Source organism: Peromyscus maniculatus, chromosome 17, assembly GCF_049852395.1.
Source record: "Peromyscus maniculatus bairdii isolate BWxNUB_F1_BW_parent chromosome 17, HU_Pman_BW_mat_3.1, whole genome shotgun sequence".
Lineage (NCBI taxonomy): Eukaryota > Metazoa > Chordata > Mammalia > Rodentia > Cricetidae > Peromyscus > Peromyscus maniculatus.
The window spans coordinates 9,873,621-9,896,476 of record NC_134868.1 but is presented as its reverse complement, the minus strand read 5'-3'; the positions used below and the strand labels follow the sequence as shown (position 1 = coordinate 9,896,476).

At 41.9% G+C, this 22,856-nt stretch overlaps 1 protein-coding gene across 1 annotated transcript in view; it reads right to left on the bottom strand.

The window, feature by feature from the left end:
* The window catches only part of Cpe (carboxypeptidase E), a 105,128-nt gene extending 93,685 nt beyond the window's left edge, over window positions 1-11,443 (bottom strand). Inside the window, exons 1-2 of the mRNA XM_006987547.4 lie at window positions 11,370-11,443; window positions 8,933-9,969 (exon numbers count right to left, since the gene is read on the bottom strand). Coding sequence (XP_006987609.1) covers window positions 8,933-9,239 — 307 coding nt within the window. The 5' untranslated portion in view covers window positions 9,240-9,969; window positions 11,370-11,443. The remainder of the gene's footprint in view (window positions 1-8,932; window positions 9,970-11,369) is intronic.
* Between the last annotated feature and the right edge of the window lie 11,413 nt (window positions 11,444-22,856).

Sequence of the window (22,856 nt, the reverse complement as noted above, 5' to 3'; positions counted from 1 at the left end):
GTCTTAAGCTCTGAGAGCATGGTTTTCATTAGGTATTTGGACTTGTTCATTTATTATCTTAGTGACATTTTAATCCTGTTTATCTCCCAGACAATTTTAGAAAACTTAATTTATAAGTGGTCGTAAGTCATTCCAGCCTCCTGGCAGCTCTAGTATGTTTGACTAAGAAATTAAAGGAAAGGATGGCCCTCCAGAGAGAAAAAACTCCAGCACAAGCAATTCTCAAACCGTGGGCTCTCAGAGGATCTTACAGATATGTTCTCGAAGTCTTTTTTCACAGCTCTGATTTCTGTCATAAAGGAATGGGGGGGGGTGCAAGGATGTGGATGAGAAGGAATAAGGCTCCTTTATGTAGCTTGCCACAGGCTATCCTTGTCTAAGGAAAGAGAAGCAATACAGACTTAACCAAAATATGCCTATTTTAAGACATGGGTCTCTATAAATCCTCTTTAAATAGCCTGATGGAAAAATAAACACCCAGAGTTACCTGTCTTTCTTAAAATAAAACTATTAATAATTTTTTAGAGATTTATTGATTGTATTATTTTATGTGAATGAATGTTTTGTCTGCATGTGTGTGTGTGTGTGCATTTAGCTATATAGTGACCACAGGGTACATTCATTTTGTAGGGAATAAGACCATGTGACAGTATCTTTGCAAAGGAGGAAAATTCAGATATTTTCTTCCTCCTCTTTTCCCCAAGTGCTTGGGGTTGGATGCAGACAAGATAAGCAAGTGCCCACCACTGACTGAACTATATCCCCAACCTCTGATTTTTCTCTTCAGCATTTCAACAGAAGAAGGACCCTGCACACTCCAAATCCTATGAAGGCAAGCACTAATTCCTTGTGTGCCACAGGCATGAAGATGTTGTTAATTCAGAACCGAACTTGGAGGCATGCCTAGAGAAAGACAGCTATGTACAAATGTGTCCCTGGGCTCATTATGGGGCCGAGCATGGTGATACATGCCTGGGTGTTCGTGACTCAAATGAATCAGACCACAACCACAAATTAGGGCCTGGAGAGTTGACTCAGCAGAGAAGAGCATTTGTTGCTCTTGCACAGGACCCAAGTTCTATCCCCTGCACCCAATGGCAGCTCACAGCCATCTGTAACTCCAGTCCCAGGAGATCCAACGCCCTCTTCTAACCTCCAAAGACACCAGACATGCACATTCACACATGCAGGCAAAGTACTTATTCACATAAAATAAATAAATCTTTCAATTAATTTTAAAGACAGGACTATTCTTCTCTCTTCTTTTGATATCCACAGATAAAAGGAAGAAAGAGAAGAGAGCAAGATGGCATGTTAATATTCACTGGCCTCTCCAAGCTGACCTCAAGCTGACCCCAGAGGCACCCAGTAAGCACTCACACAAGAGCAGGGGCAAATGTGGATCAAGCACTCAGAAGCTGTGGGAGAATATGTGACCGCATTTTAAGAGGACAATAGCCCAAAATTCCTGAAATAAAAGAAACAGCTTACAAATGATTATTCTTTACTTTTTAATTTAGTATACAAAGTATGAGATGTCGATAGATATTGAATACCAATCCGAAATTTTAAGTATTTTAAGATGGTGTCTGCTCTAACAATTGTCTTGCCACCATCAAAACTTAGACAACAATCTACATGTGTGTTTTTTTAGAGTGTGCTTCTACACAGTACTGTTAGCTATGTATCTATACAGTAAACACATGAGAATTCTTTTGTTGCTGTTTTGTTAGTTTTCACAATGGATTTGAGTCTTGGGAAAAATCCATTTAACCAGCTGATTTCTCTTTGTTGGGAGTGTGGGATGGTCAGTGGATTGTGCCAATTTGAAGCTGTTTCCAAAATCATAGCATCTAATCCCCTAGTGCTGGAGAAGTCCAAAATCCGAGTTAACATTTACGGAGTTCCCACAATAATAAGACTGGTTTTTCTCTAGTAAATGTAAACAAAACCATCTGTGCTAACATCACAAACGAAACTTCTTTGTTAGGACCACAGCACTTTTAAACCAGAAACTGGGCCCTGCCTCCTCCAACACAAACTGTTCCATTCTGTAAATGCCTTCAGCATTTCTAGTAGCTTCTCCTGTGTCCACTGTCTCCATGTTCGCAGCACCCAGGACAGAATGGGGAAGGCCACAACCATGGAATCGGTATGCAACAGACTTTTTCCAGAATTGAGGCTGTTATCGGAGTTGGACATTGAATTTCATCTTCTGTGAAAGGGCATACCCAAGGCAAGATAAGCAGAGGGCTGGATGCAGGTCTTGTGTCCATAGTCTCAGCACTTGGAAAACTGAGGCGGGATGATCATTGCTATTTTGAGGCCAGCATGAGGTATACACAGTAGGTTAGAGGTCATCCTAGCTTTGTGATGGTACACACCCTGCACTGTCAAAGGAAGGAAGGGGGGGTGGAGGAGAGGAAGGAAGGAAGGAAGGAAGGAAGGAAGGAAGGAAGGAGGGAGGGAGTGAGGGGTAGAGGAGAGGAAGGAAGGGAAAGAAAGAAAGAAAGAAAGAAAGAAAGAAAGAAAGAAAGAAAGAAAGAAAGAAAGAAAGAAAGAAAGAAAGAAAGAAAAGACTAAAGGAAGAGACCTGCTAGATGGCTTATTGGGTTAAGGCACTTGCTATCAAGTTTGAAAACCAGTATTCAAGCCTAGAGACCCATAAGGAAAGAGAGAATGTGCAAGCTGACCTCTAATGCTGTGGCACACATCACACACACACACACACACACACACACACACACACACACACAGAGAGAGAGAGAGAGAGAGAGAGAGAGAGAGAGAGAGCAAATGCATACATGTAAAAAAATTTATAAAAAGGTGCTAAGGATTTATTTCAAAAGATCTGATAAACATGATAAAACACTATATATATATATGAAGAGTATTTATTAAATAATCCCTAAATTAAAGTGGAAGTAGTATTTGCATTATCAGAGATACATTTTCTTTTCATTTTTGAGAAATCTATTTTGGTGTGAAATGACAGTTACAGTCAAAAGTTTAAAAATTAATTCGTGGCAAAAAAAAAAAAGTTATAGCTCAGTTGTTCTTGCATAGGACCAAAGTTCCCAGCACACACATGGAGGTTACAACCATCTGAAATCCCAGGTCCAGGCGTCACAGCGCCCTCTTCTGGCCTCCACTAAGAACAGGCACACACAAGGTGCACATACGTTCATTCAGGCAAAACACGTAAACCCATAAAATAAAAACACTTATTTAGTTGTTTAAAAAATATTGGTCAGGATTTTTGCCGCCCTACACATGGTCAAATATATGATTTGAGTTTAGCTGTACATCCAAGGTGCTTCTTGAGGGGGTCAAATTGCTGTAAATGGCGATATCTGGGTAAAAGTGAAACTTTCTGGATTTACATAGCCGGTGTGATTTAGGTAGAGGAACTAAAGACCTCATTAGGACAGCATCCCTTCTAGACCTGAACATGAGGGAGCTGTCTGCCATGAGCAAGCAAATCAGATAAATTATGGGCTTATCCCAATTCCCCTGACAAGCAAAACCACAGCAAGGCATTTTTTAGCAACCTAAATTTAACTTGAAAGGTTTATTTAGGTTCATTTTAAAAATACCCTTTCTTTTAAAAAGCCTTTACTTGAAATGAAATATCCTTAAATGAAGATTTTTTTTTAATGACTGTTGTAGAGCCAGGATACTTTTTACAATAAACAAGTTTCTATAAAAAGCAAAATATTTACTAGCCTCGGAAAGTTATTCCTGAGTGTACTGTCCTAGGCAACCCTCTGGGTTTTATTTAAGCGTCTGCCCTGTAATATTCTACACACCCCACCTTCATCTTTTAGGATAACTCATTTGGGGACAGTTTAAGATGTAAGCGGAGCATCTGGAAAGAATTAAAATTTCCCGCAACATAAGCAGTTCTTCTCTTTGGCTAGGTTTTATTCTAAAAGAGCCATATCATGAATTTTTAAAGAAATAGAAACATTCACAGATGGATGGATTCATGCAGTTCCAATCATTACTGGGAAGGGAAGAACACACTTAAACACCCTTCCCCTTTGAGCTCAGTTGATCTCCCAGCTAGCTTCCGAAGGGTCTTCTCTGTGACATTGTCAAGGGCATGGTTGGTGTACCATGTCCTGAGGGATAATAAACTCAGAGCCTGGAGAAGTGCAGCTTCACTCTTTCAAACAAGCATGTATTTCCTCCTGTGCAACACTCGTCACTGGCGTGCATTTTACTATTTTTTACATTTATTTGTGTGACAGCATATGAACGTGGCCATGCACGCTGTCACTTTGAGTGTAGCGGTCAGAGGACAGCCTGCGGGAGTCAGCTCTCTCCCTCTGCCATGGAGGTCCTGGAGACTCAATTCATAGCTTTGGGTAGGCTGTAAAAGTCTCTTCGCCCACTAAGCCATCTCAGCAGCCACGCATGCTGTTTTTGTTTTTGTTTTTTTAAGTCAAAATTCACTAAAGAAATTCTTGCTGATTTACATCTGAAATTTTTATTCAACTTTTCTTCTAAAAGGCAATTTAACTATTTAACTGATTCTTTATATTACACTTCTGGCATGCTCACGTGTGTTATGGCATGACCTTCACCATGGCCTCATTTGGTAATGAGCAGTTTTGCCTGTTTGGGAAAGCATGCATTTACTCAACAAGGTACCCATTGAGTGGCCGCCATGCCAGAAGCATTTATTCAACAGATACCCACTGAGTGGCCGCCATGCCTGAAGCATTTATTCAACAGATACCCACTGAGTGGCCGCCATGCCTGAAGCATTGTTGTGTTAGTTTCTTTGCTGCCTTGGCCACCAGAGCCAGTTAAGGACCCAAGGGTTTTCTGCAGCTTGCAGTTGGAGATCTATTCCATTGTCCTGGGGAAGATGCCGTGATGGAGGAAGAAGGCAGGGGGTCACATTTCATTGGCAGTCAAGAACCAGAGAGTGAACAGGGAGTGGGGCTGAAGTATAAACCCTCAAGCATGCCCCTATGATCCTCCTCCAGATCTGGTCCGCCTCCTAAGGGTTTCACAGCCTCCGTACCATTACCACCAGTGTCTGGTGTTCAAACACCTGAGCCTACAGGGGACGTTTCATATCCAATCCGCAAGAACTGTACGAGACATTTAAGGTTTAAAAAACAAAAAAAGTAAAACCCCTAAGCACATAGTTACTAGAAGAACACACAGGCCAACAAAAGAAATGCCATAGCATAGGGGATATTAACTGTTACTACTCATTAAGAACTCTATATCTATCATCTCATTTATCATGCGGTTGTCGTTTCACAGATGATATGTGACCATAGTGAGAAGGTAATTAATTGGCTTTCCCACTAGCACTCAGCTGAAAACAAAAAGCAGGACTTGAACTCAAGTCCTCTAAGATTGAAACTATCATTGTCTTTACCCTGTGCTTTCCAAAGAATCATGGAAACACATAGAAAGAACCCCAGTGCAGAAAATCTTGGGAAGGCATGAAAAATCCAGTTCCAAACACCTTTCCACTGATGCTGAGATGGGTAGACAGGTCATGACCTTCTGCAATTTCATCCTAAATTCTTTAGGAAAACAAGTTAGATCGTCAGTGAAAATACCTGTTTTGTTCACCTGAAGGAAGAACCATGAAGATAGTCTCAAAGAATAAGCACTAAGTTCCTACCGAGTAAAATGGTCTGTCAGACTGAAGCAAATCAAGACCCCCCCACTTTAAAACAAATAAAAGGCAAACATCTGTGAAGAAGAAAATTGTAAGAACTGGAGGAAAGTCAACCAGGCCAGGATACCACCAGCAGTAGGGTAGGCAGCGGTTCTGAGACATCTGATAAAGACACTCCACTGAAGACCTATAAAATCAATCCTTAATAATAAGATAACGAATGCCAATACTGTATTTTATGCACTCAACAGGGCTGGGGGGATGTAGCTCAGTGAAAGAGTGTTTATTATTAATTATTAATGATGCCGAGAAATTTTTAAATGTACAAACCTGTTTTTCTTATTTATTTAATGCTTGTCAAATCATGCATCACTGAATGAACTTAGGAAATTAGGTGACCTTTTACCCTTTTTAAGGCTCCTTTGTATTTCTTTCTTTCTTTTTTTTTTTTTTTTTGGTTTTTCGAGACAGGGTTTCTCTGTGTAGCTTTGCGCCTTTCCTGGAACTCACTTGGTAGCCCAGGCTGGCCTCGAACTCACAAAGATCCACCTGCCTCTGCCTCCCGAGTGCTGGGATTAGAGGTGTGCACCACCACCGCCCAGTTTGTATTTCTTATTATCTTTCCAAAGAATGTGAGTGCAAAAGACAAGAGACTTTATCCCTTAGGTCAACCAATGTGGTACATGGTAGAGATGATTCTTCGCTATTTTTCATGTCAGTTTCCATAAAAAGCTGCCTCCTTGGTTTGGGAATATGCTGGCCTGCCATATACCAGCCCTAGATCCTACCCCAAGCCTGAGCAGTCTGAGCCTGAAATATAAGGTTATAGCCCAGATCAGTCTCTCCTCCCTTCTGCTGGCCAATCACAAGCCAATCAAGAATGTAACTTCTGGCAAAAGCCCTGTTGACTCATTCAGTCTGAAAATAACTCTTGACCTTGTGTGGTTCGGTTCAGATTCTCCTCCAAAATCTCACATCTATCTTCACTGTCTGTCAGCTCCTGCTTGCCTGTAATCGGTTCACACTAATTCATACCAAATTGGCTAGGCAAAAATAAAAACACACACTCCATCAAAATCTCTGTTTGTTTGTTTTATTTTGTTTTGTTTTCAAGCTCTGTAGGTATTTTGTCAGCATAACATGTTTCATCACAATATTTGGCAAATATATATTGGCACTAGGAACTTTAAATTTTTACAGATTTGGGGGAAATAGGTCAGCTGGGAATCAAGTTCACTTCCCAAAAGCAAGCTTGAACTACATGTAAACAATTATTGTTCCAAACAAATTGATTTTTAACCCTGGACAGAACGGTCTGAGCATTTGGATCCTATTACTTAGATATAAATTACGAAAGGTTTCTTTCCTGAATATTTTAGCAAGTCAAAAATCAACCTGATTCTTATTGAATTGTCACAAAACGTGTATAGATATTTTTTTCACTGACGATTTCAAAATGGGATTTCCTGATTGTGCATGTATGCATGAATGTGTACATGTGTGCCTTTCTGCTTGCTTGCATGTCAGTGGGAGGGTTCAAAACCAACATCGGTACCTTCCTCAATCACTCTTCACCTTCCTCTTTGAAACAAAGTTTCTTGCTGAACTTGGCGCTTGGTGGTTCAGTTGGGTTGACTGGCCAGCAAGCTCCTGGGTTGCATTGCCAGCACAAAGGTTACAGGGGCTCCCTGCTCAGCTTCTTCCGTGAGTTCTGGGGGATCCCATTCAGGCCTTCATGCTTGGGTGACAGGCATGTTACTGACTGAACCATCACCCTAGAGACATCTCCGGGGCCTCCTTTCCCTGCAGCAACACTTTGTGGATGTTTTCTAGGACCTGATTGTAGGGTTTTCGGGGCAAATTCATCCACATCCTTTTAATTACCTTATTTGCATTATTTTTCTAAAGGCTTATTATTTGATCAGCCCATACACTCCACATTGAAAGACCCAGATATCTCTATTATCACCTATCGTAATCCTTTCTATACCATGGGGAAACTGCTGGCCGCTGGCTAAACTATGCAGGCACCTGAATGCATGGCTCAGCAATAGAGACTTATTCAGCCTTCATAGATTGCATCCTATGACGGAAAAAAAGAAAGAAAAGAAAGGAGGAGGAAAAGGAAAAAGTCAGGAGTGGTGGGAAACACCCATAATCCCGTTAGGATTTGGAAGCTGGAGGATCAGGAGTTCAAGACCAACCTCGACTACATTTCAAATACAAGGCCAAGCTAAGCGACCAAGAGACCGAGTGAGGAAAGAAAATGGGAGGGGGAGATGGAGGAAGAGAGACTGTCCATGTCCTGCAGTGAGAATTTTCAGACAAGCTTTTGTGCTTTTTTCACCGTTAAAAAAAAAAAAAATTAAAAAAGCATTCCATGCTGATTGTAGCGCTCAGACCACTTTAGCAGGCCTTTAGGATCAACAGAAAGCTCAGGCCTAAATCATTTCTAAAGAGCATAAATATAACCCAAAAGGTCCCAAAACATCGTTTAAAATATCCTTGTAATACTAAACCCACAGCCTTTAACATAAATCAAAACGTGTTTTAACATGCTCTGAAGGAAAAATGCCTAACACGATGGTTCCAGGAGATAAAACCGGGTCATGAACTATTCATCTCAGAGCGGTTAAAGCAGAGGGACAAAATGTAATGTTCTATTTTCTCTTCGTAAGGCCATCTGCAGTTTCAGAATTTGTATGCCTGTCAGAGATTCCCTTTTCCACCCTGGTAAGAAAGGGCTGCATCTATGCACACGGCGCGACACCTAGATCATCAATATCCTTTTAAAATTTGCCAGCATCCACAGCCTAATGCTCACACATGGGTAGAGGTGGGTGCGTAGAGCCTGCAGCGCCCAATAAGCTGGTCCTTTGGAAATTCTCAGACAAATGATAAATGACTCTTTCCAGTCTCCCCTGAGACCCCGCCTTCTGCACCTTATTTTGCACTCGTGTCTGCGGGGAAGGTGTTCGCAGAGAATTCCTGAGAACTCACGATTTCATGCTGTTTAGAGTTTGACCCATCTGTGAGGGTGAACACCCAGGGATCCAGCTCTGGGATTTGCTTGCCTGTTACTCCCGCCCGCATCGCTCCAGCCTCCCTCGCCTCTGTTCACCAAAAAGGGAGTGGGAGATACGAACGATGGGGAAGAGGCTGGGCGCTCGGTTCCTTTCCCACTTCCCACCTTCCATCCAAGCATCCTCCACCGGGAATCAGCACCGGGCCCACCTCTACTCCTTCCCGTCCCTGGGGCCCCTCAGCAGGCAGGGTGCTTACCGGGCTCATGGATCCCCGGGTTGTCAGACAGCTCGATGACCAGGAGCTCCCGGCCCTCGAAGCTGCGCCCGACCGTGTAGATCCTGCTGATGGCGGTGCACTGCAGCCAGACGGACACCAGCGCCTCGCGCAGCTCGGGGTAGCGGTGGTACTCGAAGGAGATGCCGTCTTCCTGCTGCAGCCGCCGGCGCCGCCGCATGCCAGCCGCGGGCGCCCCGGGGTCCTGGGCTTCCGCCGCCAGCAGCCACCCGCCGGCCACCAGGGCAGCGCAGAACGCCAGCAGCACTCGTCCTCCGCGCCGGGCCATCGCGTCCTCGCGAGCTGCACCGCAGGCCTCTTTTGTCTGCCCGGGCCCGGGTGGAGTTGGCGAGCTCAGCACCAGCCTCCTCTCGCCTCACCTTCCAGGGCTGAATGAGCTGTGGTGCGCGCTGGGGCCACCCAGAGGACAGCGGTGACGCGGCGGCTCTGCGCGCTCCACTACCCGCCCCAGGGAGCGGGAGCCAGGAGGCCCAGCACAGGGCTGGCAGCCGCCAGGGATGCTGGCGTGATTCCTTGGCTCAGACCCACGTCAAAAACCAAATGGCGCCGGGGACCAGGCAGGTGGAATGACACCTAACGCCTCGGCTCGGGAAGGCTGTTGTCAATGAGAGGGAACCAGGACCCAGGACCATGCCTGTAGAAAACACATTCTTGGGTTGTTAGTAGAGCCTTTTAACGTAGCGTCTCCAGGATTTCCACCTGGGCGCATCAGAATGTAGGGCGGGGTTGAGAAGCAGCCAGCTGCCGCCTTCTGTCCCTGAACATCACTGCTTCAATAGTCCACATTTAAGGGTTGTGATGTCACCATAGCAAGGTCCGGCTGGAAATCAGAACACTGCATTTTGTTGCAAAGATGCTTTCTACCAGTTAACAGATGCTGTCTTTGACAGTTAACAGATACTGCCTTTAATTGTATTTAGACATATTCCTGTGTCCTTCTAGGAAAAAAAAAAATATCCTTTGCCAGCAGATCTATACCAGTTATCTTCTGTGACACCCTGAAAGAACACAAAATAAGATCCTGCTCATGAATTAGACAAAGGATTTAGTTTGGCGTTCTGATTAAATCCTATAATGGAGGAAAGACAGACAGATGGCATGTCCATTCCTTTCACAATGTGGCCGCAAAAATACAAAAGCATGGGCTTAAATGACCACCCTTGGGTAGGACTGGTACTTGGGGAGCAACATCTGCAAAGGTTGCCATTTGGATCTGAAAACAGCACGGATCTGAATAAATAATCCACGGAGTATGGCCACCAAGAAAAAAGACTGCACACAAGCTGGGCGATGTTTCATGTTGGACTTTTTTTTTTTTCTCTCTCTCTCTCTCAGATGCCTCTTTCTCTGCTGTCCTGAATAAAACACTGTCCTGAATAAAACCTGTCACCTGGAAAGGAATCCAGATCTATAAATACTTCATTAGATTTTTTTTTGAAGTGGAGCATGAAACACCAACTGGACGTACCTTCCCTTCCAGACTCTTTGGTCTCAGAAGCAGTTAGAGAGCAAAGGGAATTCAGTTGCCTGGAAAGTGACGCCAATAAGACTAACGGGTTGTGTGACTCCTGTGGCTCTAAAAAGGCCCACTGCCTTCCACAGTCGACCTGTGGCAGATGTGGCTGCCCTGTCCACATCCCACACCCCATCCCATCCTCCACCCCTGAGAAATCATAATCTGAGTGCCATAGCTAAGGCACGAAATATTAGTAGCTTTGGTGAGTGAGGCACCGAAAACTTGTCTGTCATGCTCTCAGGGAACAACCCTAAGGCAAAGAAGGTAGTCATTGCAAGCATCCATTCCATCTTGAGCATTTCAACAATCAGTCATAAAATAAACTTTACTGTTTCGAGGGCTGGAGCCGTGGCTTCACAGTAAAGAGCACATAATACTCTTGCAGAAGACTCAAGTTCAGTTCCCAACGCCCACAACAGGGGATCACAACTGTCTGCGTCTCCAGCTCCAGGGGATCTGATGCTAGTTCCGGCTTCCCTGAGTACCCTCACCTACACACAAATAAATGGGGGTATGCACACCATATAAATAAAATTTTACAGGAAGCAAAAGTCAAATCATGATGGTACATAGCCATAATCCCAGCATTCAGGAGCCTGAAGCAAGAGGATGGATAGAGAATTCAAGGCTAGCTTGAGCTAAATAGTGAGACTCTGTCTCAAGTAAGTAAAGTGAATAAATAAAGACAGGCATGTAGCTGAAGTTTTCCTGTGTCCCGCCTGGCCCACAATCAGGACAAATCTCTCCCACTCACATCCCCCAAATAAACACACAGAGGCTTATATTAATTATAACTGCTCGGCCATTAGCTCAGGCTTATTACTTAATTACACTTCAATTAACTCATAGTTTCTATTTATGTTTAGCCACGTGGCTTAGAACCTTGTCTCAGTTCTGTCTTCACATCTTGTTTTCTCTGTGTCTGGATGGCAACTCCTGACTCAGCCTTCCTCTTCCCAGAATTCTCCTTGTCTGCTTACCCTGTCTATACTTCCTGCCTGGCTACTGGCCAATCAGCATTTTATTTATCAACCAATCAGAGCAACACATTCACAGCATACAGAGTGACATCACCATAAGACTGCCAGACATTCTACAGGACACAGGAAGAAGCAACTGAGAGATTCTAAGACTGTAGGTTGAAGATGGATGCCCCAACATTACAGAGGAACTTAGGATGACTGTCCAGGCAGCCAGCTGTCTCTGTCATTCTAGATTTTTTGGAAGTTGCTTACAATGCTCTTCCTGTTTACTTAGGTAATATTATATCCTCCTGAGGTCTTTGATGTAGTTAAAGACTAGATAGTTATAATTTTCCTTGATCATGATAAAAGATAAATTAGATTTGAAGCCTTGGACTCACAAATATAGGATAAACAGAGTATTTTCTTTGAATTTGCCAAATATAAATGGACTAGATGTTAAAACTGTAATTCTTGCTTGATAACTGTTCTATTATATGTAATTTTACTATGTTAAAGCTAAAACCTTCCTTTTTGATTAGACAGAAAAGGGGAAGTGCTGTGAAATGTTGTTCTGTACGCTGTGAATATGTATTGCTCTGATTGGTTGATAAATAAAATGCTGATTGGCCAGTAGCCAGACAGAAGTATAGGCAGGGCAAGCAGACAAGGAGAATTCTGGGAAGAGGAAGAGCTGAGTCAGAAGTTGCCAGCCAGGCACAGAAGAAGCAAGATGACAAGGCAGAACTGAGAAAAGGTACCAAGCCACATGGCTAAACATAAATAAGAATTATGGGTTAATTTAAGTGTAAGAGCTAGTCAGTAATAAGCTTGAGATAATGGCCATACAGTTCATAAATAATGTAAGCCTCTGTGTGTTTACTTGGGTCTGAGCGGCTGCAGGACTGGTAGGTGAGAGAGATTTGTCCTGACCACAGGCCAGGCGGGACACAGGAAAACTTCAACTATAGAGGCATGTGTTGCCAAGATGCTAACAAAGAGGTTCGCTGCAAATCTCTGTGTCAAATCTCCCACCGCAGCACAGATTCTTTTTCCTTCTCTTCAGACAAGTTCTCACGTAGCCCAGGCTGACCTCAAACTTAGTATAGGTCAGAGACTAGCCTTGAACTCCTGATCTCTTGTCTCCAAGCTCCCAAGTGCTGGCATGTATTATAGCTAGGTGCCTCCTTAACCAGCTCTCACAGATTCATCTGGGTGGGGGATGTTTGGGGAGGAAAGCTGCCATCCAACTTCCTCCTTAGCATAGACAGAGCTTTAGGAAAAACAGCAACACAAAAACCTCCATGCTTCCCACTGTGACCAGCCTGAGTTTGATTACTTAGTTCAGAAGTATGAAACCAGAGTTATAATTACATTTCTAAAAATCATTCCCAAAAGGGCAACCTTGGAAAAACCAGAGAAAAGAAAACAGAGTGGCTAAAACCAATGACTTCAAAAGTATGGAGTTAAGATGTTCATGGTAGTAATTTAAAGCAACCTCACTAATTTGTGGCTATGGGGGTGTATTGACTAGTAACTACACACAAACAAGACCCTCTCCTTGAAATCCTATCCTGTTCCTTGGCTGACTTTTCTTTAACAATGTCACCTTTATGGGCCATAAGGTACTTTTTGTTTTGTTTTGTTTTTACTTTAAAGGGGAAAAAAGATGGGATTACATTAGCTATATGATATTACTTGAAGAGTTCTCTGACATCTTAGATGTCTATGGCCCTAATCTGTTATAAAAAAAAAAAGTTGATTAGATTATCCATTCTCTAGTGTTTGAGTATAAGAGAACCATCTAACCGACTTACAAATCATATGTATGTGCTGGAGCTAGAGCAATAGCCCAGTAATTAAAAGTACTGGCTGCTCTTCCAGAGGACCCAGGTTCAATTCCCAGCATCCACATGACAGCTCACAACTGTCTGTAACTATAGTTCAAGGGGATTCAATGACCTTTACACATACACACACACACACACACACACACACACACACACACACACACACATATATTTTAAGTTCATGTGTTTTCAAAGTTTCATGACTCAGAGTCTCAGAGTCCAAGGTAAGTTTCAGGCATTAATAATATTCAGCCGCTGGGCAGTGGTGGTACACACCTTTAATCCCAGCACTTGTGAGGCAGAGCCAGGCGGATCTCTGTGAGTTCGAGGCCAGCCTGGGCTACCAAGTGAGTCCCAGGAAAGGCGCAAAGCTACACAGAGAAACCCTGTCTCGAAAAAACCAAAAAAAAAAAAAAAAAAAAAAAAAAAGAAAGAAAGAAAGAAAGAAAAAAAATAATTATCCAGCCTTGGACTAGGGTCTGGGGCGATGGCTTAGTGGCTAAGGGTGCTTTCTGTTCCTCCAGAGGACCTGAGTTTGATTCCCAGCACCCATGTCACGTGGCATATGATCGCTTACCACTCTGGCTCCAGGCGGTATGTTGCCCTCCTCCGGCTTTCTTGCATACACATGGCAGACACACACATAAAAAAACATTAAGATTTTTTTTTAAAGACAGTTTTTTGAAAATGTTTTTGATTTGAAGTAGGAAATGAACCAAGTATAGTGACATATGCCTGTAATGCCAGCACTTGGGAATGAAGGCAGAAAAGTCCAGAGTGTCAACCTTGTGTCCACTACAATGAGATGGAAACCAACCTGGGTCATGTGAGACCCTGTCAAAAACAACCAAAAGGACCATTTTGGGGGGATTGCTAATTTTAATATTGGATTGGCACATATGTTGTATTAGTTAATTTTCTGTGACTGTAATAAAATAGCATGTCCAAAAGAGGCTTACAGAAGAGAGTTTATTCTGGTCTACACTCCCAGAGGGAGAGTCCATCATAGCAGAGGAGGCACGCAGTGGGTGGATAAGGTGGCCAGAGCAGGGAGCTGAGAGATTGCATCTCCATCCACCTGTAAGAAGCAGAAAGAGAAAACTGGAAATGGAGAAGCAAAGCTGTGATGTTTCAGAGCCTGCTCCCCAGGGACTTACTTCCTCTGGAAAGGCTCCACCTCCAGAAGGTTCCATAACCTTCTCAAAGATGGCCACCACCAACTGGGGACCGAGTATTCAAATGCTTGACCCTATGGGGACATTTCTAATTCAAACCACAACACATGCTCTAAGAAATGATGATACACGTATTAATTTTTGCTAATGTCTATTGCAAATCTGAAATGCTATGGTTCTGGAAGTTTTCTTTCTGAAATAGTTTCCCACAAACCTGACGGATGGCATGCCACAGACACTAAGGCATTGATTCAAAGGAATGAAAGCTTGGTCTTTACATGGATGGGCTGTTTTACATATGAGCCAGCTGCATCAGTTTTACTGGAGCAGACATTACTCCTTTGTGGCCTCATAGACATGTACGTACTTATTCATCTTGATTGTGGAATTTTAAAATATCTTGAATGCCAAGTTTCTCATGTGTTTGTATACCCGTAGCTAAATTCAATATGCAGACCCTATTTTGAAATGTGTGTACAAACATGAAAAAGAGGTTGAGACACTGGCGATTTTTTTTAAATGTCACTTCTATACATCTGTGGTTGCATATTTAAACTCTTTTTTTTTTTTTTTTTGGTTTTTTCGAGACAGGGTTTCTCTGTGTAGCTTTGCGCCTTTCCTGGAGCTCACTTGGTAGCCCAGGCTGGCCTCGAACTCACAGAGATCCGCCTGCCTCTGCCTCCCGAGTGCTGGGATTAAAGGCGTGCGCCACCAACGCCCGGCTGCATATTTAAACTCTTAACAAACCCTACTTACCTCTCTTCTCATCAAGTTCAGAAACTCTTTCTATGTATCTAACTTTATTCCCTTCTTCTAAAGCTCTGTCTACAATTTATCTACCCCACAGAAATTCTGAGGACATGGAGGTCTCCATCTGTCCAGCTGTGTGTTGGAAAATGGTTAGTAGTTCTCTGGTGGGAAACAGATTGATTTCAGAGTTTTTTGCTGAGCTACATGATGTAAATATTCGCACCATGACAAAGTCTCAAATAACCAACACGAAATTATCAAAAAACGCTATTAAGAAATGTGCCAGTACCATTTGTTGAAGATACTTGCTTTTTTGAAATCTCCCACTACTAATGTGTGGGGTTTGATGTGCGATTTAAGCTTTAGTAATGTTTCTTTTATAAATGTGGGTGCCTTTGTATTTGGGGCATAAATGTTCAGAATCAAGACTTCATCTTGGTGGATTTTTCCTGTGATAAATATGCAGTGTCCTTCCTGATCTCTTTCGACTGATTTTAGTTTGAAGTCTACTTTATTAGATATTAGGATAGCTACACTAGCTTGTTTCTTAGGTCCGTTTGATTGGAAAGCCCTTTCCCAGCCCTTTACTCTGAGGTAGTGTCTGTCTTTGGAGTTAAAGTGTGTTTCTTGTATGCAGAAGGATGGATCCTGTTTTCTTATACATTCTGATAGTCTGTGTCTTTTTATAGGTGAGTTGAGACCATTGATATTGGTGGATATTAATGACCAGTGATTGTTAATTCCTGTTATTTTTTATGGTAGTGCTGCATTTTCCTTCTTTGGTATTTGTTGGTGTGGAATTATCTATTGCCTGAGTTTTCATGGGTGTATTTAGCTTCTTTAGGTTGGATTTTTCCTTCTAGTGCTTTCTGTAGGGCTGATTTGTGAATAGGTATTGTTTAAATCTGGTTTTATCATGAAATATTTTGTTTACTCTGTCTATGGTTATTGAGAGTTTTGCTGGGTATAATAGTCTAGGTTGGCACCCATGGTCTCTTAGTGTCTGCATAACATTTGTCCAGGACCTTCTAGCTTTCATAGTCTCTATTGAGAAGTCTGGTGTTGTTCTGTTGGGTTTGCCTTTGTATGTTACTTGGTCTTTTTCCTTTGTGGCTCTTAATATTTTCTCTTTGTTTGGTATGTTTAGTGTTTTGATTATTATGTGGCAAGGGGACTTTTGTTTTCTTTTTCTTTTTTTTTTTTTTTTTTTTTGGATCCAGCCTATTCGGTGTTCTGTAGCTTCTTGTATCTTCATAAGTATTTCTTTCTTTAGGTTAGGAAAATTTTCTTCTATGATTTTGATGAATATATTTTCTGTGCCTTTGAGTTGGTATTCTTCTCCTTCTTCTATCCCTATTATTCTTATGTTTGGTTTCTTCATGGTGTCCCAAATTTCTTGGACGTTTTGTGTTATGACTTGTTTGTCTTTAGTGTTTTCTTTGACTGACGAATCTATTTTCTCTATTGTGTCTTCAATGTCAGAGATTCTCTGTTCCATCTCTTGCATTTGATTAGTTATGCTTGCTTCTGTAGTTCCTGTTCATTTAGTCAGAATTTCTATTTCCAGGATTCCTTTAGTTTGTGTTTTCTTTATTGTCTCAATTTCAATTTTCAAATTTTGAACTGTTTCCTTCATCTGTTTAATTACTTTTTCTTGACTTTCTTTGATTTCTTCCAATTTTTTGTTTGTTTTTTCTTTCCATTTCTTTAAGGGAATTTTTTATTCCCTCTTTAAGAGAGTTTTTTATTTCCTTTTTAAGGGCCTCTATCATCTTCTTTAAGTCATTTTTAGGATTGATTTCTTCTGCTTTTTCTGCGTTGGTATGTTCAGGTCTTGCAGGTATAGAATTGCCAGGTTCTGATGTTGTCATATAGGTCTTCATGTTGTTGCCTGTATTTTTGCACTGGCATCTACTCATATTTTCCTCTGCTTGGTGTAGGTGTTGTCTGTGTCTGAAAATGCCTCTCTTGTTCTAATTGTTTGTCTTGGTCCACTAGGAGTTCTTCATCAAATCGGTACTATTGGGCTCTGTTTCTCTGGGAGCAGCTTAGTCCAATCAGTGTTAGTGGGTTCTGTCTCAGAGAGCAGTTGTTCCCAGTTGGTACAGGGTGTGCTTATGGTTCCAGTGGTTGTTAGGTTCGTAGGGGTTGGGTTTTTTTGTTTGTTTGTTTGTTTGTTTGTTTGTTTGTTTGGTGGGAGAGCAGGGAAAGGTAGCTGTCTGGTCCCTGGAACTCTGATGGGTAGGGCCTAGGGGCTAGAGACCTGATCTGCCAGTCCAGAGATGGGGACTTACCTGTTCCCAGTCGGTGTAGGGTAGGCTTATGATTCTGGTGATCTGGTTCAGTGGCTGGGCAGCACCTTCTTTTGTGTTCTCAGGTCACATTTTGCTCATTCATCAACTCCTCAGCTAATCTTGTTTCCTCAGACTGCAGACTGTAGGATTCTGAAACCTCTCCCGAATGGATCTCAGCTGAGCAGGTTGTTTAGTAGGGCAATCTCACCAACACCTCTAAGTGTTGGGTTTCTCAGGATCGGCAGCTGGGCCCTGGGTTGGCCTCAGGCAGAATGTTCTGATCCATTCTCCTCAGACTGCAGACTGTAGGATTCTGAAACCTCTCTTGTTGAAAGTATCTTCAACAAATGGTGCTGGCATAACTGGATGTCAATATGTATAAGATTACAAATAGATCCATATCTGTCACCATGCACAAAACTCAAGTCCAAGTGGATCAAAGACCTCAACATAAATCCAGTTACACTAAACTTAATAGAAGAGAAAGTAGGAAATGTTCTTGAATGCATTGGCACAGGAGATCACTTCCTAAATATAATACCAGCAGCACAGACACTGAACACAACAATTAATAAATGGGACCCCTTGAAACTGAGAAGCTTTTGTAGGGCAAAAGACATGGTCAATAAGACAAAAGGACAGCCTAGAGAATGGGAAGAGACCTTCAGCAACCCCACATCTGACAGAGGACTGATCTCCAAAGTATATAAAGAACTCAAGAAACTAGACATCAAAAATACTGAACAACCCAATTAAAAAATGGGCTAAAGAGCTAAACAGAGAATTCTCAAAAGAAGAATCACAAATGGCTGAAAGACATTTAAAGAAATGCTCAACATCCTTAATCATCAGAGAAATGCAAATCAAAATGACTCAGAGATACCACCTTACACCTGTCAGAATGACTATGATCAAAAACACTAATGACAGTCTATGTTGGAGAGTGTGTGGAGCAAGGGGAACACTCCTCCACTGTTGGTGAGAATGCAAACTTGTACAACCACTGTGGAAATCAGTATGGCGGTTTCTCAGAAAATTGGGAATTGATCTATTTCAAGACCCAGCCATACCACTCTTGGGCATGTACCCAAGGAATGCTCAATCATACCACAAAGATACATGCTCAACTATGTTCATAGCAGCACTCTTCGTAATAGCCAGAACCTGGAAACAACTTAGATGCCCGTCAACTGAAGAATGGATTAAGAACATGTGGTACGAAGCCGGGCGTGGTGGCGCACGCCTTTAATCCCAGCACTCGGGAGGCAGAGCCAGGCGGATCTCTGTGAGTTCGAGGCCAGCCTGGGCTACCAAGTGAGCTCCAGGAAAGGCGCAAAGCTATACAGAGAAACCCTGTCTCCAAAAACCAAAAAAAAAAAAAAAAAAAAAAAAAAAAAAGAACATGTGGTACATATACACAATGGAGTACTACTCAGCAGTGAAAAACAATAACAGCATGAAATTTGCAGGCAAATGAATGGAACTAGAAAAAATCATCCTGAGTGAGGTAACCCAAACCCAGAAGGACAAACATGGTATGTACTCACTCATAAGTGGATACTAGATATAAAACAAAGAACAATCAGACTGCAACCCACAGAACCAGGGAGGCTATATAGCAGGGGAGACCCTAGGATGACTGTGGCTTATAATAAAGTTTTGGTTTTACTCAATTACTGGGCAAGCCTCAGTGAAACATTTCACTATTAGGATAAGAATTTATACTGTATCAGAAAATAAATAGTAATAGAAAAATAAATAAATAAATAGAAAACAAAGAAACAAAACAAACCAAAAAAAAAAAAGAAATGTACAATAGCAAACTACTGTATGGTGCAGTAATGGGCACCAACTCTGTGTTCTCCTCCATTCAGGAGATGAAGTGTAATTTCTCTGTCAGGATGTAGGCGGGACTTAGTAATTCATTCCAATGAACATAACAAAGCAGAGCTGACGGAAATTTGGGCTTAGGATTCAGTATACACGAAGCCATGGGTTAGCTCTCTAGAACTGCAAAAATAAAGCCAAAGGAAGTGACGGGATATCTCTTCCAAAGCTGTTACAAAAAGACGACAGCTTCCATCCTACGTGTTCTCTCCCTCTCCTGAGATCACCTATTCTAGGAGTTGGCAACCATGGTGTAGAGAGCTCCATATTGAAGGAAAAAAAACCAAAAACAAAAACTGTTCATCACTGTAACAAAATACCTGAGATTAACAACGTGAAAGAAAAATATATACATTTGACTCACCATTTACGGGATACAGTACCAGATCATCTGGATCCATTGCTTTGGGCTGCAGCAAGGCAGCAACATTATCGTGGGACAGTGTAATGAAGGGAAACTGCTCATCTAAGGTGACCAAGAAGAAGAAAGAGAGAAGAACTGGACCAAAGACTCACACCCTACTTCTTCCAACTGAAACCCACTTCTTATATCCCACTCAGCTATTAAATCACCCATGGATTAGCCCACTCATGAGATGAGTGCTCTCATAATCCAATCCTCTCAAGACCCCGACTATGAACCCTGGATACACCAGAGGTCAAGCCATCAGTAAGAGCCTTTGTAGGAAACCTGATATTCAAACCTGACATGAGGCCTCTGGAGGCCTGACATCCTTTTTCCCACAGTCAGTGGAGAACTGAGGACAACCAACAACTCACCATGCAATTAGGCTTTGATGTGAATTTCTAAGTCCAGCGCCCAAGGACTCCAACTCTGACATCTGGAATAGTGTTGTCAGTAAGAAGCCAGTATGAGCAGTCCTACTTCTTATTTTCCCACAGAAATACAGAGTTAACTACATTACGAGTCTAGAATTGAGTTAAGAGTTTAAGGTAAGAGGTTAAAGTACCCCAGGCAAGCACAGAGTCAAGGTCAGCCACACAGAAACAGGCAAGGACAGCTTTGCCTGTTTCAACCCCTACCCTAAACCCACAAAGTTTAGAATTCAGAGAGATTGCAACTTCTCCCTGGGATGGAGAGGAGATGAAACATTCAGGGGCAGGGAGGCAGCTTCTGTCTTGCCTCACACAAAATGGTGAAAGAAAACGTACAGGCAAAGGTGTACCTATAAAAGATTTTTTTAAAAAATGCCCAGAAAAGCTATAGGGAGTGAGTGTAGGTATTCCTTGGCTTCCAACTACCAGGATACCTTTCCTTTCAGGACTGTAACACAGTGAGCACCTTCCTGTGTCTTAGGAGTCTCTGTAATGCAGAGGGACCAACCAGCCTTCTGTAGGTCAGAGAGACTGGGAATGAGATGCAGAGTTGGCGAGGAAAATACACAAACTTCTTTTTCTAGGTGATAAAGTTTCCCTTCATTTTATTATTCTTTCTGTTGCTTGTTCTACTCTGTTCTTCTTCTATTCTGTTCTTCTGCCCTGATGTTTCCCTTTTGTCTTTTCCTGATGACTTCCTTCTACATCTTTCCTGGTGGCTCCCTTCTAGCTTCTTTATTTTTTTTTCTCCTTACAGTTTATATACCCCACAGCAGAATCTTTCCAGCAACATAAAAATTTACAATGTGGTTACAGTCTATTTTTAAGTGAATGATTACAATGAATACTAGTAAAAAACAACGTTTTCCATATCCCTTACATGATTAAACGTATTATGTATTACAGGTGAACAACCAGTTATCTCCAAAAACCCATATACAGTTAAACATTTATCTTTTAGACTTCTCATAGATCAGGAGCCTTTCAGCCATAACCGTTTACAAAGGCAGTAGTTTTTATACTTGCCAGAAAAACAGGTTACTACTTTAACTTTTCATATTTTAGAGTCCTGGCAATTATCTTAGCTAACTATCCAATTTTTGGCTTTCTAGTTACATGAAGTCAATTGTTCAAAGCTTTGTTTTAGCCATGTTGTACACTGAAACACATGAACACATTTCCCAGAATCAGGAAGACCTTGTGCTAACTCACTCCTGGGACTCACTCGATTGTTTTTCCGTAATCATTAACCTAAACCATAGTCTATACGACTCCTCAAGAGAAACTCCTAAGTCCTAGCTGCCTGACGCTTCCTGGTCCTATTTTCTACTTTCTGTAGCCCCTGCTTTATCAGGGATGGGGCAACACTTTAAACTGTACAGCTCAAGAGGAAATCATCTTCATAATAATCCACAGGTAAAAACGCCCAGTAGAATGGGATATGTCTATGAGCTAATCACGCTACGTTAAAAGCAGCGGGGATCCCCCCACATCCACTCACACCGTGCCAGATACTCGGCACGTGTGTATACCTGTGAGTGTATGTCATACATATGCAGGTACCTGCAGAGACCAGAAGAAGGCATTGGGTCCCTTAGAGCTGGAGTTTCAGACAATTGTGACCCATGAAAAATGGGTGCTTCCAGAGACCCAAACTCGGGTCCTCTGGAAGAATAGTATTTGCTCTTAACCACCAAGTCATGTTTCCAAGCCTCTCTCTTTCTCCCTCTTTTTTTTCTCTCTCTCTCCCTCTCTGTCTCTTCCTCTCCCCCCCCTCTCTCTCTCTCTCTCTCTCTCTCACACACACACACACACACACACACACACATATATATATATATATATATATATATATATATATATATATATACACATATATATTTTATTTTGTGTGCTTAGAATTTTAGAAAATAAAAATAAAGGCTAAAGATATATTTTTAGAATAACAACAACAAAAATGACCTGTTACATACAGGAGATCCCATGAGACAATTTGAATATTTCTCAGCAGAAACCTTGCAGACCTGAAGGAAGTAGATGACATGTTCAAAGTGCTAAAAGAAAAATTGTCAGTGTCTACATGTCTCCATAAATGAGCAAGACAAAAGAAAGACTTTTCCAAACAAATAGAAACTAAGGTAACCCTTCACCACTCATGCTTCCTTGGGGGAAATGGGAGAGGGATTTTTTTTAAAAGTTAACATGAAAAGAGGCCATGGCCGACTTGAAAGCACAAGGAATCAAACAGTACAAAATGAGGAAAGGGACAAGAAAATGTTAAGACCTTTCTGTGAAACTGAAATTACATTTCCATCAGCTTAAAATAACCTATTGTATTTCTGTGAAGCTGTAGGTCTCATAGGAACCATAAAAAGACAAAGACCCACAGTAGATAAACTAAGAGCAAAAGGGAAACAATGTATCTCATTATGAAAATTAACAAAGGACAGTAGGACTAGAGGAAAAGGAGCAGATGAACTACAGGAAGCAAAAAATAGAAACATAGAAATCCACCAACCATTCAAATGAAACCTTGTAGTAGTTTGAATAAGGATGGCCCCCATAGGCTCATATATTTGAATACTTAGTGACCAGGGAGTAACACTATTTGAAA